The 16,922-nt window shown below is 42.4% G+C and overlaps 1 protein-coding gene across 8 annotated transcripts in view; it reads right to left on the bottom strand.

Moving 5' to 3' along the window:
- LOC146640658 (uncharacterized) overlaps positions 1 to 16,922 on the bottom strand; it is a 55,095-nt gene that overhangs the window by 30,886 nt on the left and 7,287 nt on the right. For 2 of the 8 annotated variants that reach the window (XM_085399960.1, XM_085399966.1), the window contains exons 1-3: positions 12,950 to 16,922; positions 10,600 to 10,705; positions 5,144 to 6,244 (exon numbers count right to left, since the gene is read on the bottom strand). The exon at positions 12,950 to 16,922 is cut by the window's right edge and continues 2,149 nt beyond it. In XM_085399960.1, the coding sequence (XP_085256086.1) occupies positions 5,144 to 6,244; positions 10,600 to 10,617 (1,119 nt within the window). In that variant the 5' untranslated portion in view covers positions 10,618 to 10,705; positions 12,950 to 16,922. The other 6 variants (XM_085399964.1, XM_085399965.1, XM_085399968.1 and 3 more) reach the window with 6 other exon arrangements.

The following is a 16,922-nucleotide window of genomic DNA, read 5'->3' as shown; positions in this document are numbered from 1 at the left end:
AACAACAATGATGCTGCATTGCTGGCTGATCCCAAAAGGTTGATTCTGTTCATCTGGACCTTTTCAGAAACGTTTGCTCACTGATCAGGTGACTTCTTCAGTCTCAGCTGACTGCAGCTTTACAACCTTACAAACAGCACATTTGCACAATGACTGAAAGCAGCAGCACCTGATATATATGATACTAATATAATACATATACATATATAATCCATACTAATGATGAAGGAACTGAGCTCACAGTCCATTGTTCATTCAGTGAACTACTCAGTTTATTTTGGGCCTCAGAAATGCTCACTCTGTTTGTACATCACTGTCAGCAATAGACTCATTCTGCTGTGTGGACAGGAACACATGTGACATCACTTCCTGTTTGTTTGTGACTGAAGAAGTTTACAAGGAATCATTTAGAAGAGTTTCAAACATCAACTGATTGAATCCATGAATCTGAAAACGTGTTTGTGAGTGAAAGAGACAGACATGTACAGACTGAACTATCTGTTCAACAGTCAGAGTGTTTCTGTAACAGGAGACACTCTTTACACTCCACTCAGCACAGGGACACTGAGGAACCAGGAGACCAGGGAAACATAAACCCAGGATAAAGAGTTTGAGTGAATGTGGTGTTGAAGGTGTGGAGGTGGATCAGAGTGTCAGAGGAGACTCTGTAGAAGGACAGAGTGCCAGCAGGACAGTCCACATACACTGCTGCTCTGTTAGAGACAGAGGAGGAGGAGGAGGAGGAGGAGGAGATGGATGTTGATCTGTTATTGTGCCTGACAGAATCAGGACCATCATCAGAGCAGAACAGACTCCAGGACTGATCATTGTTTCCAAACACACAGTCATCACTGCCTCCTTTTCCTTCTGATGCTTCTGTAACTCACTGATATATAAACGCTTCCTCTCCACTCGACCTCCCAGTAACAGCGACCAGTCAGACCATTTCTACACAGCAGCTGAGGATAAACATCAAATCTGTCTGGATGATCAGGATATGACTGAACCTCCTCCACACAATGTGCCTCAATGTTATTGATATTATTATTATCATTATTATATAATAATAAAACCTTTATAATAAAACCACTAAAAACCTTTATTCTAGCGCAACTTGTAAGCGAACTTGACTTTCAAAATAAAAGCACAAAGCACCAAAACGTTGACTACAAAAAACAAACAGTAATGTACAGCTTAAACAATTTACAATCATGACATAGATCTTGACAAGATAAAGAAATAATCCAAATTATATACAATGTCATCATGCCAACAGTTACAACATCGATGGAGGATCTGTGTAAGCGCTGAGGATCGTCCTGATGGACAGAACAGAAGGAGAGTGAGACAAGTGAAGATATACTAAACAACACTGTGACATGAACTGAGCCACACACAGTTTGATTCACAGGTGATTGACACATTATTTGACCACAAGTGTCTGTGAAGGTTCTCAGTCATCCAGGTCATCGTAGTCAAAGGAGCCTCTTTGCTGACTTAAAGTCAGCAAAGAGGCACAGAAAAGAAGATCAGACACCAGCGAGGGAGGATAAGAAAGACAGACGCAACAACATTGTCATCCCCTATGTAGCCGGTGTATCAGAAAAACTCAGGAGAGTTTTCTCCAAGCATGACATCCCAGTGCATTTCAGACCCAGCAACACACTCAGACACAAACTGGTTCACCCGAAAGACAAAACGCCAAAACACAAACTTAACAACGTGGTGTATGCTGTACAGTGCAGTGAGGAATGCCCAGACCTCTACATCGGAGAGACCAAACAGCCACTTCACAAGCGCATGGCACAACATAGAAGAGCCACCTCCACAGGACAAGACTCAGCAGTCCATCTGCATCTTAAGGATAAAGGACACTCTTTCGAGAATGCCAATGTTCACATTTTGGACAGAGAGGACAGATGGTTTGAAAGAGGAGTGAAAGAAGCATCTATGTCCACTGTGAGCGACCATCTTTGAACAGAGGCGGGGTTTACGACACCAACTCTCTGCCATCTATAATCCAGTTTTGAGATCCCTTCCCAGACGCCTTAACGCCCACTCACATCCTGGGCCATCTGACCTCAGGAATTCGCATGATAAGGTGCGGCCAGATTTCACAATGAACACACCCGAAACTCTGGCTGATTGGAGCCCACACCCAGTTTCACACCTTGGCTCAGGCGATTAGAGGATCATCAGGGGGTCCTTTTGTCCCTCTGTGGGGGGTCACTCCCACATGAAATCATGGATGGTGGTCCTGACATGAAGGAAGAGAAAGTTACAGGTTGCATCCTTTGACTTTGTCTCCGTGCCTTTGGGCGATTTTCAGAAGGACAGATGTTTCTGTTCAATTCTTAAATCAATGTTTTCAAACACAAACACTATTTTAAAGCTTCTAGAGAGTAAAATATTAATGATAATTATAATAACAATAATAAAAACAAAAGCTCTCAGATCCATCAAACCAAGCAGCAGAAAGAACAATAACTGAAGAGAAAACTTTAACCTTGTAGACTTCATTATGTTCCAGCTGCTCTACAGACGCTGTGACCTCGAACTTAAGCAGGTCGTAAAGTATGTGCAGCTCAATAACTTCATAATCAGACCCTGTGGTATTTAGGCAGCAGAACAACTAAGAATAACAACTACAAATAATGTTTTTAGGTTTCTGTTGTACTGCAAGGTTCTGTACAGGAGAACCAAACCAAGAGCAAATATTACGTCTCATTTACACCTGAGCACGAAGAGCCATCAACATTTAGCAAATTGAATCATCTTTGTTTAGATGCAAGAAGAATCATATAGAAATGAAAAAGTAGAAATAGAAATCCAGAGCAAAGATATCCTCTAATTCAGCGTAGCACATGTGCAGCTGCTGCGATTCACGTAAGCATTCGGCTCGTCGCTGTTGCAGATTTTTCTCTCGCTGTTCTGGCTCACAGCGCTGCAAACACAAAAATAAATATCCCCAAAGGTGTGAAAGGGAGCTAATTAGTAAGAGTATTGTTACTCTCCGCAGGAGTAGTCCAGCAGTAGAAATCAGTACAATAACAAGGTGTGTAACATCTAGCAGGGTGACAGAAAAACCCAGGGTAACTTCTAAGGACCTCAACGTCTCTCTCACATTGTGTTTTTTAAACATGCTTCCATTTGTCACTTCAGTCTTTACTCTGAAATACAGGAAGAGAAATCATGGCTGAAACAATTTCTCATGAAACCAGGGGTGTGGTCCAACAGTCAGTTTGGTGAGGAAGGTTCCTAACTGAGAGAAGTGACCCAGAAGTATCTGTGTAGCAGCCACAATGAATCCAGATCATGAGCTTTATTAACTGATCAAAGTCTCTTCTTTCATCTTCTGTATCATTCAGTTTGCATTGGTAATGCCCATTATTGTAATGCTTTTTTAAGACCAGCAAAACTTTATTTCACTTTGGGTTAGCTGGGATAAGTGATGGATGGCGGGAATTTTACTTCAGCCACAGAAATCCTAAACAGGAAGGAGGAGCAGAGTTACAGTGGATCACTATCCAGCAGGGAAACAAGGTTTATTTCAATTTCTTGGCCATGAGTGAGATTTACTGAGTGGGCAAATTAGGGAGACGACACCATCAGATCCCGAGCCCTCCATGTGTTAATCAAGAGACGGCTGCTGTGCTACATCCATAAATAATGAATAAATTAGGAGCTAAAGCTGAAAGGACAGTTTATTTGTACCATCTTCACGTGAACACATTCAAGAACATCACAGATGAAGAAACATTAAAAACTTCCACACTACATAAAGCAAGAAAAATAGTTTTTCTTTCAGGTGGTTTCAGAAAAACAGAAACATCAAACATCTCCAAGACTCTCTTTGAAAGAACTAAAAACCTTTGTTCTCATGGTCCAATCATGAGTGAACGATGAAGCCTTGTGTGCTAAAACATGTCAGAGTTTTAAAGGTTAAACATGAGTTTCCAAAACGTAAAGCTGGAGAACAATGAACTATTTGACTGAGTTTCAATCATTTACAGACGAGCAAAACCAGGACAGAGAAAAAACGACAAAACTGACTCAGTAAAACAACAGAAAAGAAGATCCCATGTAGATCTGTATTATGTAGAAGTTCAGCCCAGCAACCAGTTCAGTTCAACACAAGTTTAGATGATTCTATCTGAACTCTGTGGAGCCTGATCTCAATCTTTTTGAGTCTGACCAGAGGAAACCAGATGATCTTTCTGTGTCTTCAGATTCACTGTGATCCAGTGATGGGAGTGATTTCAGCCCTGAGTGATCGCGCTGATGTTTGCACAGAGCAGACAATGAGGTGAATGTTTGGGCACATTGGTAACAGTGAAACAGTTTATTAGTAACATGGGATCGTTTGTGTGCAGAGTATGAACTGAGATTCCTGAAGCTCTTGTCACACTGGTCACAGCTGTAGTTTCCTTCCATGTGTGCACGTTCATGAATGTTACGACTACCTGATTGTGAGAAGCTTCTCTCACAGTGTCTGCACTTGTGTGGTTTCTCTCCTGTGTGGACTCGTTTGTGTGATTTAAGCTGACCTGCAGTGGTGAAGGATGACCCACACTGATCACAGAGGTGCTTTTTAACCCCACTGTGAATCAGTTCATGTCGTTTTAAATCACTTGGTGTGGTGAAGCTTCTCCCACATTCTTTGCAGTATTTCAGTTTGTCTCCAGTGTGTCTACGTTGATGTACTTTTAGGGTCTTTTGCCGACTGAAAGTTTTTCCACAGAGGTCACAATGAAAGTCTTTCCCACCACCACAGTGATGACAGGGTTGAGAACTGGATCCATCTATGTCGCTCTGCTTCTAAACAAAGACACAAAGACAGTGTAAGTCAGTCCTTCAACATTTGTATCCTGAACGTCGCCTGAAATAAAGAGCATCTCTGCAGACGTCCAACTACATTTGACTGTTTCAGTTAACACACTCAGTTTACTGGTCTGCAATAACTACAATACTACCACCATAATACTACAGTAATACTAAAATCATAACTGAAAGGAAAATCTGAATAATCACTCAGAGCTGCTTTTCCATGCAGTAGAATTGCTAACATGCTAACACAGTTTAATGAGCAGAGTTGTTCCAAACAGTCAGGCTAAAATGACAAGATAACAATATAAATACATACCTCACAGTAGCTGCACTTGTAGAGTCTCTTTCTGGTGTGGATCTGTTGGTGTAGTCTCAGGTCATGTGGAGATTTAAAAGTCTTCTCACACAGGTCACATTGATAAGGTCTCTCCTCAGTGTGGGTAAACATGTGTCGTTGTAACTGTGCGTCTGTTGTAAAGTATTTGCCACACTGTTCACAGCAGTACACATCATGTCTGGTGTGAATGCGTAGGTGTGTATTTCGGCTCCCTCTCTGGCTGAAAGTTTTTCCACAGATGTCACAGCTGTATGGCTTAATTCCAGAGTGAGTAACTAGATGCTTCTGTAAGTGGCTACTGTGAGTAAAAGCTCTGTCACACTGATCACAGCTGTACGCTTTAACTCCACTGTGGATGAGTTGGTGTGTTTTTAGGGAACGCTTCAAGGAAAAAGACTTTCCACACAAGTCACAGCTGAACGGTCTCTCTCCAGTGTGGATGACCTGATGCTGTTTTAGTGAAGCCTTCAGAGTAAACTCCATCCCACACTCGTCACAGCTGTATGCCTTAATTCCAGAGTGGGTAACTAGATGACTCTGTAAGTGGCTACTGTGAGTAAAAGCTCTGCCACACTGATCACAGCTGTACGCTTTAACTCCACTGTGGATGAGTTGGTGTTTTTTTAGGGAACCCTTCCTGGAAAAAGAATTTCCACACAAGTCACAGCTGAACGGTCTCTCTCCAGTGTGGATGACCTGATGCTGTTTTAGTTTAGCCCTCACAGTAAAACCCTTCCCACACTCGTCACAGCTGTATGCCTTAATTTTAGAGTGGGTAACTAGATGACTCTGTAAGTGGCTACTGTGAGTAAAAGCTCTGCCACACTGATCACAGCTGTACGCTTTAACTCCACTGTGGATGAGTTGGTGTCTTTTTAGGGAACGCTTGAAGGAAAAAGACTTTCCACACAAGTCACAGCTGAACGGTCTCTCTCCAGTGTGGATGACCTGATGCTGTTTTAGTTTAGCCTTCTCAGTAAAAGCCTTCCCACACTCGTCACAGGTGTGTTTTTTCTCTCCCTTTCTTCTGTGAGGTTTGTCGGCCTCCTGAGAGCGCTGACTTCTGGCTCCATGTTGGTCCTGCAGTGACAGAGATACAAACAGAGGCAGTGAGTGAAATGCAGTCGTGGAACAAACTCAACCTTCAAACTCCATTAACACTAGTTTTAAACCTGAAGGTGGAGCGTGGCACCAAACACCTTAAAGGTCTCTTATCCCCACCTGCTGGTAGTTCTAACACATTACATCCAACCTGCTGTTAAAGATAATTCATGACTGTTCAAACACTAAAATCATGCGCACACACACACACACACACACACACACACACACACACACACACACACACATTATTTTATAATTTAGATTATTTTGTTGTTTCCTATTACATATTTCTATAATTTGTATAGATTTATACAGAATTATTCAGTGATAATAAATCCTATGTTTGTTTATTCTAAAGGAACCCCGTTAGCTTCCACAACAGATGTTGCTCGTCTTCCATCAAATACTCACATAAAATATTACACAATAAAGTGGATTCAAGATATCCACATAATTTCACTCTTACATCCACAGTGAGGTTTCACAATTGTTCAAATATAAGCAATCAATAATAATAATAATAATAATATCAATAACATTGAGGCACATTACACAAATTTCAAAAACAAATCATGTCTTACAATATTTACAACAACTAAAAGCTCTGTAAATCGGCTTTTAAGTGTTCATTGAAGTTTTGAATAATTCTCTAATTTTTTAAGGCAACTTATTCCACTTAAAAGTTGCTCTAAATGTAACAGTTTTACAAAACGTTACTTTTAACTCGAGCATTTACTAAATTGCAGCTTGTTGAAAACTGTGTAATATGATGATGTATTTCATCTGGATACTGCAGCTGAGCAGAATAAATGTGGTGTGTTTAACAGAATTGCTTTCTTTAGAACTACAAGTAAGCCATAGAATATTTTAGCCTGTACAGGAAGCCAAGAAAGGTTATTATGCATTTGATCAATATTAGTATAGTATGAACATCTTCACACTAATCTGGACGCCTTATTCTGGACTAACTGAAGTCTGTTAAGATCTGTCTTATTAGCTGCTGACCAAATGATTGAACAATACTCCAGATGAGACATTACTAGTGCATTAATGACATCTTTCATAATGAAGAAGTGATACACAAAGAGCATTTCATAGCCATAGCTATGCCTTGTCGGCAGAGTTATGTGACATTAGTGATGTTTGTACTTTCAGCGTTAACTTGGTTTTAAAGCCTTTAAAATATACGCCATTCAATCCGGTTGTTCAGTCTGACGTCACTAGCCGTGTCTGGGTCTAAACTCCGCTGCAGGTCCATATATCAAACGATCACTATGGCATTACTGAGAGTTGAAAAACTGTCTAAAGTCTTTCATCTTTAATAAAATGATCAGCGTTCTGCCCTACCAGGTGTAACAACTGAGTTTAACATCCAGGCATCCATGAAAACGGAATTTATGACATTTAACGGAGTTAGAAGTTAGCAGGGAGTTAGCTCGCTAGCTTCTATCTAAATACAATATAGCATGTCCTGACTGCGGGGTTTTGGAAACAAATTCAAACCTACAGCTCTGCTATCACTTCCAACATAAATGAAGACAGAAAACTAAACAGCAGTGACGTTTGTAGGGTTACTGAAGTTGGGCTAGCTGGTATATAATGATGTGCTACGTGACCGCTAGCGACACAGCTATGTTAGCATAATATAAACAAGCTAACTTTTTTTCCACTCGATAAAAGTTTATGTGAGTGTTCTCGGTGGTCAGGAACAAATGTAATCGCATGGCAGGATGCTGTAAAAGGACCAAACTTCAGCCAGGAGAACAACTGAGATAATCCATCCACAACACGAGGTTAGTCATTCATATACTGCTGCATGGGCTGGGCTGTAGTTACATCCTAAGGTTTTAAAACCTGAGCTTAAATAAATGATTAGCGGTAATAAAAGCCGAGGGAGGTCAACAGTGATCACTGACTGTTTTAGGAGATTTTGAGATCAAATAGAAGAAAATACATAACATTAAACATGTTAACAACAAAAAAGCTATATTAAACGCAGACTACTTTAGGCCCGGAAGTAGGATTCGTCGCGTCATCACTGAACAACCGGATAGTCGACCTTAATCTGACAGAGAATGTGATGATTTTGTGGATAATTAAAGTCAGTCATATATCCACAAACACAACAAGCTGAAAGTCAGTGATGCTGCTCGGTTTGCAGTCCTGAACATCACGGCACAAGCAGGATTCACTGCACTGTTAATGTTAGCTGTGTTATATTGCTGCCTCTGTTCGGTGGTGTCGAGCCAAACGCACTTTAACGTGTGTTTGAACGAGCTGACGGTTCACTCGTTAAGCTGAAAGAAAGATGCTTTAATCACAGCAGTCACACATGTGTCCACTGCACCATCTGGAACTCTTCTTGTTTACACTCGTAATAACACAAACACTAAATCCTGCTTCTCTGGTGCTGTTGTGTAGCAGTGTGTACACCTGAGACTGTCACCTGTCTGTCTGTCCTGCACTCTCTCTCTGTTTCTTTCTCTCTGATTGTGGAATAAAAGTATGAACATGTGTTTATAAGTTACACTTGTGTTTGAATCCTGCAGCTTATCACACATTTGATTTCCATGTGTGACGACTGCAAGTGTCCAGAGTGAGGACAGACTGAGGGAGCCACTGCTGCACATCATCTGTGAGGCTTTGCAGCCCTGATGATCCACCAGGACAAACTCAGCAGTGTGTGAGGAAGAGGAGGAGGAAGAGCCAGCAGCAGCTGACAGATGGAGAGAATAGACAGACTGTTCCCTGTTTGTGAAGGACTGCTAGGAAAGTTTAACATAACTTGATAGGTTTGTAGCATAAACCTATTCGCTGGAACGTTAAGACAATATAATTACACTGCAAGCAAGACGCAAGTAGGCAAACTTCTTCATGTTACTCGTGCACGGGAGAGAACCAGACAGAGCGCCGTTCCTTCGCTTGACCCCAGTAGCTCTCGTCCGTTCTCCCGTACCACTGTTCTTTTATTGAGGTTACATGAATATGCATAAGTTCATTAACATATGACGTCTACATACAAACAAAGAGTACCTTGCCTGTGTGTGTGTGTGTGTGTGTGTGTGTGTGTGTGTGTGTGTGTGTGTGTGTGTGGACTGCTGATCAAAGGGTCAAACATCCTTGGTCAGGAAGAGGGTAGACTAGACCCCCCCCCCGGTGAGGAAGTCCAGCAGTTCATCTAAACAGAAAAGCACTTAGACTAGAACAGACGTAGCTACGTTAATCCTACCATAAAACAATAAGACATGGTATGACCTCTCATGCTCCCAAAGTGCTGTCTAATACACACAAAGTTTGCAGACTATCAAGGATCAAAACCTCTACCAATCTACAACTAATTACAAAACTCTAAGCATATATAAGTAAATATTTCTAAGCATAAATAACAATCAACAATACAAATCTAACATAACTGTCTGTGCTGAATCAGTCTTATTAGGTAATGTTCAAATAATGTGATCATCCCAGTGTTTTCAGTGTGGGAGAAAGTACTCAGGGCCTTCAAGTTACACACTATGAAAGGCAGCAACAAGTTTAATGTTCAGAAACCTAAAGTCTGTATCAGCAGCAGGATGGAGCTAAAAATAAATGTTGGTTTCAGTTCTATGAAGCTTTGAGTATTTTGGATCAGTAGCTGCTGTGTTTGTTGCATCATATTGCTGTAACTGTTTATATGCTTTATATATTCTGAGCTAAGTTGATCTATAGTGTTACATGATACACTCTCAGAAATACGAAATAAGAACATTTTTGTACCTATAGGAACATTTTTTTTGAATGTTCCCTTAAAAGTACATTACTGGTGTTTAAAAGTCCAGAAATGCCCCTTTAAAGGTTCAATTTGAAATAAAGTACAAATCTGTATTATAAAAAGAAGGACGATGCAGTTCATCTGATCACTCCTCATAACATTCTGGAGTGCAGGCAAAATGCTATTATAAAATCTTAAGCAGCAACTTCTCCAGGTTCCAATATTTATGCAATTCTCAAACCTTTTGGCCACGACTGTATAACCTCTTCTGAAGTTTAGTGGATATTATACATGGTTATGCTCAGGATGTGTCGGCCAGTTTCCACTGGAAACGCCTTTTGGTTAAACTGTCAGCGAGGAATTTGCATTTGCACTGTTACATTTTTATATAACTTTAATGCACATAAACAACAGCTGCTTGTTTCAGTGAAAATACATTGATGGGTTTTTAATAAAGTTGTGGAGCTGCAAAGTATTTTGTCTGGTGTCAATTCTATCGTCAGCTACATCGTTATGGCAACTGTTCAAATGTATATGGTGATAAATATCTTTGGTCATATGGTCCTGCTCTGTCTGTCACCTTCTGTGTTGAGCTCATTGTTTCCTCTGTAGTGGCTGAGCTGAGTCCAAGTAGCTGAAAATGTTCCTCTGCTGCTCCGTCAGACTCTCCTCCTCCTGCTGATCAGCTGGGACACAAAACAGATCTTTGTTAGGCTCCACACTGCACTGAAGAGTCAAAGTGTCTCATATGTTCATCTGACAAGTAAAAGAACACATTTTTGTTTCCCGAGGTGGGCAACTTGTTGGAAACAAACACAAAAGCTTTGAGCACTGATACCTGCCATTGCTGCCATTGAAAGATGCAACGCCAGCAATGTGGATTGTCAAGACTCAAACCAATCATCAAGCAAAGACAACAGGGATCATTTGTTTCTGTTTATTTAGCATTCACAGCATTTGTAGTTGCCTTCTGTGCAGGGGAAGTCCACGCACACTGTGTGGTACCGCCATCCGCAGAAGGTGCATTCAACCTCTGTAAGAGAAACGAGATTGTCTGAGACTGAAATGATATTAACTAAAGAAGTGGTGATTTGTAAAACTTCACATTTTGATCCGGGACGTACTCTGCATGAAAACAAGCGCTCACTCTTCCTGCTCAACAAATGACAAGGGCGGAGCCTTATACCACGTGATACAGAAGCTGTGCCGTGTGATGCTAAAATTAGCAGGGAAACAACAACGGAGAGCACGTCAGGGATGACGAGAAAGTGACAGGAGAAAATCCGTCCCGGTCAACCACCCAAACATCAATAACGGGAACCTTATACAGCGCTTCCCTATACACGTCGAACTCCCGCAGCCACAAAGACATCACGTAGGCTATCACTTATCACCTGACCAAAGATATGGCTCCATCAACACTGTGCAAAACGAGGGATTTAGGAAAACGATCAACACCCTAGACAAACGCTACACAGTGCCGTCCCGCAACTATTTTTCTATTGTTGCACTACCTGCTCTGTACACGCAGCGTCGAGCAACGGTGGAGACGGAATTTCAAGCAGGACAACATTTTGCTGCAACAACAAAACGTGAGACATTTGTTGTTTTATGTTTATTTATTGTTATGAGAGAATCATGATCTCAATTCTAAGCCAAAAAATCGTGATTCTCATTTTATGCAAAATCGTGCAGCCCTAACATTAACACAAAACTATTGTTTCACCAGAGAAACACACATGAAGAGAGAGAGAGAGACAATAACAGCTACCAAACAGTCGTCATAATTCGTCACACAATGAGAAAAGCACAAATCAACAAGTAACAATGACTAATTAATATTAAAATCTGTAACATAATGTATTGTTTGGAGTTTAGTCTGATTGGTTCAGGATGAGCTGCCATTATCCAATCACACGTCTGCTTACCTGCATCTTTTCTCTTTTTTCCAACCTGAGCACCTGATGGCTTTGAACTTTTGTTGTCCATCTTCCATTGGTTTGAATTTTGCGCTCCAGTACAAACACAAATCCCCCAACCCGAGGATCAGCACAATTAACCTAACAGACCTACACCTTAGTTCACAGATTTACTTTGTCTAAGGTTGATTTCTGGGATTTCACACAACCCAGGATTCAGATCGTGAATCCATGATGGGCTTGGATTTACATCATTATAAATGAAATGTGCTCTACTTGGAAGCAGCCGGCCCCGCCCCTTTTGACGGGTTGTGTGAGACTTTAAATCATCAAACTGTAAATTATAAATTAAATTGTTATTGATCCTTTACCCCGAGTCCTAAAGTGTAGATTTATTTTCTTACTCTTCTTATATTTGTTGTTTGTTTACTTGCACCGCTGTAACTGCAGCCTCGTCGTCTCGTCTCTCTATATGCTGGACTGTCTGTAGCGGAGATGACAATAAAGTTTACTTTGACTTCAGCAGCGCGCAGGCGCACCGAGGGCTCTCGCGCTCACTTTATAGAATTTAGAAAAAACATCGGTGCAGATTATAAGTCTGTATCATAATATCTGTTTGTTGTGTTGTTTTTATTTTGTTTTGCGAGTTGGTTATTAGATGCCGCTCCAGCCAGCCAGAGACTCCCCGCCGCCCCGCCCTCTCCTCCCTGTGCCGCCAGCAGCACCTCGCAAACGGAGGGCGCCCTTACTCCCAGCAAATGGCTGATAGAAAACCGATCGGTGCCTACGAATTTCCCAATATGCGCTGGCATGACGTCGGGGAAGCATGGGTACGACCGATTATTTTATTTTTTTCTTGCCAATGCCCGTGATGCCCCCCCCCCCACCACGATGCATTCTATTGGTTTGCACACCAATAGAAGAGAGCCCCGCCTTTAACGCTCTTCTCTCACAGAGAGCAACAGAAAACTTGGAAAAACTCCAGATTGACTGAACTCAGTTCAAAGTTACCTTGACACCTTTAGATGTGAGAGGTAGTGATGGTCCGCTTGAAGCTGACGCTCCGGTGCGTGTGTCAGAAAGATCAACGCGCTGCTTCAGAAGCACCGTGTCGAGGCTTGATTCGTTTGGCCAGAGTCACGTGATCAGTGACGTCTGAAGCTTCGTTTAGAACGTACCTTTTTTAAATCGAACTTTATTGAAACACAATGAGTATACAACATACAAACAGATGAAGTTTACAAAAGAACAGAACATGAACATACAGAACCAGGAGTAAAAAAATGATGATATGAGTAGGCGAAAAAAATCAACATATTGTAACGTGCAGTGGAGATGAAGCCAGCCGCGGAGGTGTGCAGGTGGATAGCGAATGAGCAACAGCTTCTGACTTTCCAAAAAGTACTCATTTATTTACAATATCAAAAATAAAAGTGCTACCTCTACCACACATTACTAAAGAGCACACTAGTCCGCGTACACACGGGAGCATCCATTTCAGGAGGAGTGCGAAGAAGAACCAAAAGGGGGTGACACCAGTCGTGAGACAGGAGGCGCCGCCATGTGGTGATACACTGCATTACAATAGCAACTGTTACATAGTCCCCCCCTGGTGAGAAAAAGGCTGTCCTCAGCCGTACACAGCCGAAAAAGCACACACCACACCTAACAGTACCCTATACATAGAGGTTACAGCTAAGATTGGTGCACACACACAGGGCAAAAGACCATTTAAAAATGAAATTGGTGAAAATAAGACGAATATGTACAGTGGAAAATCAGTTTTCTTAGTTTTTTTCACTTTTTTCTTTTGTTCTTTTTTTTTTTTCTAAGTAAATGCCAAGAATGAACCTTAACGCACGAAAGAGCCATAAAACTGGATTAAGTAGAGCAAACAGAAACATCTACATATCATGACTCAAAGTAGCAATGCAACAAGACAGCATCAAACAGGTTTAACCAAAACATTTCACTTCAGATCAAGCCTGGTTGTGTGAAAATCATTAGTCCATCTTTTGTTGCTCCAGCCAGACGTAACTCTGGGGAAACGTCTGGGCCTGAGATTGTAATGTCCACCAGCAGCTGGGTGCTGGACAGATCTGGGTGAAACACTCTCTGGAACAGCGCCCACACCAGAAGAAGAGTCAATGTCCGGTAAATCAAAGGGGAATGGCTCAGAGTCAATGTCAGTATCTGCAGGGGGGCCAGGGTGGGCCTGAGAGTCAGAGTTCAGACCCTCTGCGGTCTCTCTCTCAGCAGGCAATGAAACAGAATGTTCTTTGGAAGTGAGAGAGTCCCAGGTATGGAACGGTTGCATGTTCACAACATGATAAACACCTGCATCCACACCGGAGTCCACCCAAGTGAGCCTGTAGGGTTGCTGACGACACCGTCGTGGTGGGCCTGATCTCTGATAACAACGAGACGGCCTACCTGAAGGAGATTAGGAATCTGGAGAACTGGTGCCAGAGGACCTCCTTCTAAACGTCAGTAAGACAAAGGAGCTGATAGTGGACTTCAGCACTAAGCAGGAGAGGAACGAGTCATCAACGAGTGCCCAGTGGAGAGAGTGGACAGCTTCAAATACCTCGGAGTTCACATCACGCAGGACCTGTCATGGTCCTGTCACATCAACACCGTTGTGAAAAAGGCCCGTCAGCGTCTCTACCATCTCAGACGCTTGAGAGACTTCCAACTGCCCTCCAAGGTGCTCAGGAACTTTTACTCGTGCACCATAGAGAGCATCCTGACGGGAAACATCTTAACCTGGTTCGGGAACAGCACCATGCAGGACAGACGAGCTCTACAGAGGGTTGTGCGATCAGCTGAGCGCACCATCCGCTCCGAGCTCCCTGACCTGCACTCAATCTACAGCAGGCGGTGCTGGACCAAGGCCAGGAAGATCGTGAAGGACCTCAGCCATCCCAACAACAGACTGTTCTCTCTGTTGAGGTCAGGAAAGCGATTCCGCTCCCTGAAGACCAACACAGAGAGACTGAGGAGGAGCTTCTTCCCGCAGGCGATACGGTCTCTCAATCACAATCACACCACCACACAGTCCTGACCCACACATATAGTTCTTACACACACACTGGACATTCTGGACATTGTTTTCACTTCATCATTTAAATCACTGCTGCTGTTATTGTGTATATATTTATTTATACTTCTTGTGTATTTTGTTCATACATTATTATATAGTTCTATATTGTGTATTTTGTTGTACAGTTATTTTATTTTCAATTTAATTTATATATTTTATCTTATTCTCCCAGTTAAATTTACCCTTCATTCTAATTTGTGTTGTACAGTTATTTCATTTTTAACCTTAATTTATATTTTATTCCTTCCTAGTTAAATTTACCCTTTTTAATTTTTCATATTTATTTCCTATCTTATTCATAGCCTTTTCCTTTTTTGTTTTCTTTAGGTCACGAGCAGTTGTCCAAGCATTTCACTACATATCGTACTGTGTATGACTGTGTACGTGACAAATAAAATTTGAATTTGAAATTAACATCACTGAGTCTCTGAGATACACACAATGGTCCCTGAAACAGTGGTGCAAGTTTAGCAGTAAAGTTAGACTGAGCGTCTGACCTGGGGTGCGTCTTAACTCTCACAAGGTCACCAACACGAGACATCGACATGCCACGTTTCAAGTCATAGTAATGTTTTTGTCTGTCATGGCTATAGTCCAAAGCTGCTTTGGCGTGGTCGTGAGCTTCCTGCAGGGAGGCTCTCAGAGTCTCAGGGTAAGGCACACCCGGTTCATCAACACCTACTGTAGAAGGCTGAGTGATAAGGTCAAGCGGGGTGTCTAACTCACGACCATAAAGCATCATGGCAGGAGTCATACCTGTACTGTCATGGGGGGCGGTGCGCAGAGCAAAGCAAATTTGAGGGAGAAACTTGTCCCATGATGTGTGCTTATCACCTACATAAGCGCGGATTGCAGTTTTCAGAGTCCGGTTGACGCGTTCAGTAGCATTTGTCTGAGGCAGAAACAACATGTTCAAAAAGCTCACTCACAAAGGAGACCCTCTGTCAGAAATGAGGTAAGTGGGTGTACCATGCCTAGCAAAAATGTCAGTGACGAATTTACCAGCTGCTACCTGAGATATAGCTTCTTTGACAGCACTGGCTTCAACCCATTTACCGTATTTTCACAACCATAAGGCGCACTTAAAAGTCTTAGGTTTTCTTCAAAAAGTACGGCGCGCCCTATAGCGCAGTGCGCCCTGTGTGTTGTAATGAGGACGTAGTAGAGAACGCCATGAGAACGCTAAAGGGTGAAGTGTGTGCGTTGACTTTATCGCACATACCTGTATAAAAGAACAGGTATGTGCGTTATGCAGGACATCGTTGTTTTAACAACCCTGAAAATGGCAAAGAGACACGCTTACGAAGCACAGTTTAAACTGAAGGCCATCAGCTACGCGGAGGAACATGGAAATCAAGCAGCGGCGAGAGAATTTAAGATTAACGAATCGATGGTTCGCAAATGGAGGAAGCTAGAAAACAAGCTCCGGCAGGTCAAGAAAACGCAGCTGAGTTTCCGCGGACATAAGGCGAGGTGGCCCGAGTTGGAGGAAAGACTCGAGCGGTGGATCATCGAGCAAAGAACGAGCGGGAGAAGCGTCTCGACGGTCACCATTCGGCTAAAAGCAGTTTCACTTTCACATTTTATGAAACGGTGCCATTTTTCCATCCGGACCAGGACTACGGTAGCGCAGCAACTTCCAGCGGATTATAAGGAAAAGCTGGCCATCTTCCGCTCCTAGTGCAGCAAACACATCGGCGACAAACACATCCAGCGATGGATGACCGATGGAGACCACAGTTTCACCAAGAGTGGAAGGCAGCGCCGGGCGAGTTACGCCACAATTTGCCAATGGATTGTAGATGCTTGGGCTAATATGTCTGCTGGCACTGTTGTTCGAGCTTTCGCAAAAGCCGGCATCATTTCCGAGGAGCCGCACGG

The sequence above is a fragment of the Rhamphochromis longiceps genome, unplaced genomic scaffold (assembly GCF_057381845.1).
Source record: "Rhamphochromis longiceps isolate RC_006_pf unplaced genomic scaffold, R_longiceps_female_GT1.1 unmapped_scaffold_4, whole genome shotgun sequence".
Taxonomy (NCBI): domain Eukaryota; kingdom Metazoa; phylum Chordata; class Actinopteri; order Cichliformes; family Cichlidae; genus Rhamphochromis; species Rhamphochromis longiceps.
This window is presented reverse-complemented; position numbering and strand designations above follow the sequence as displayed.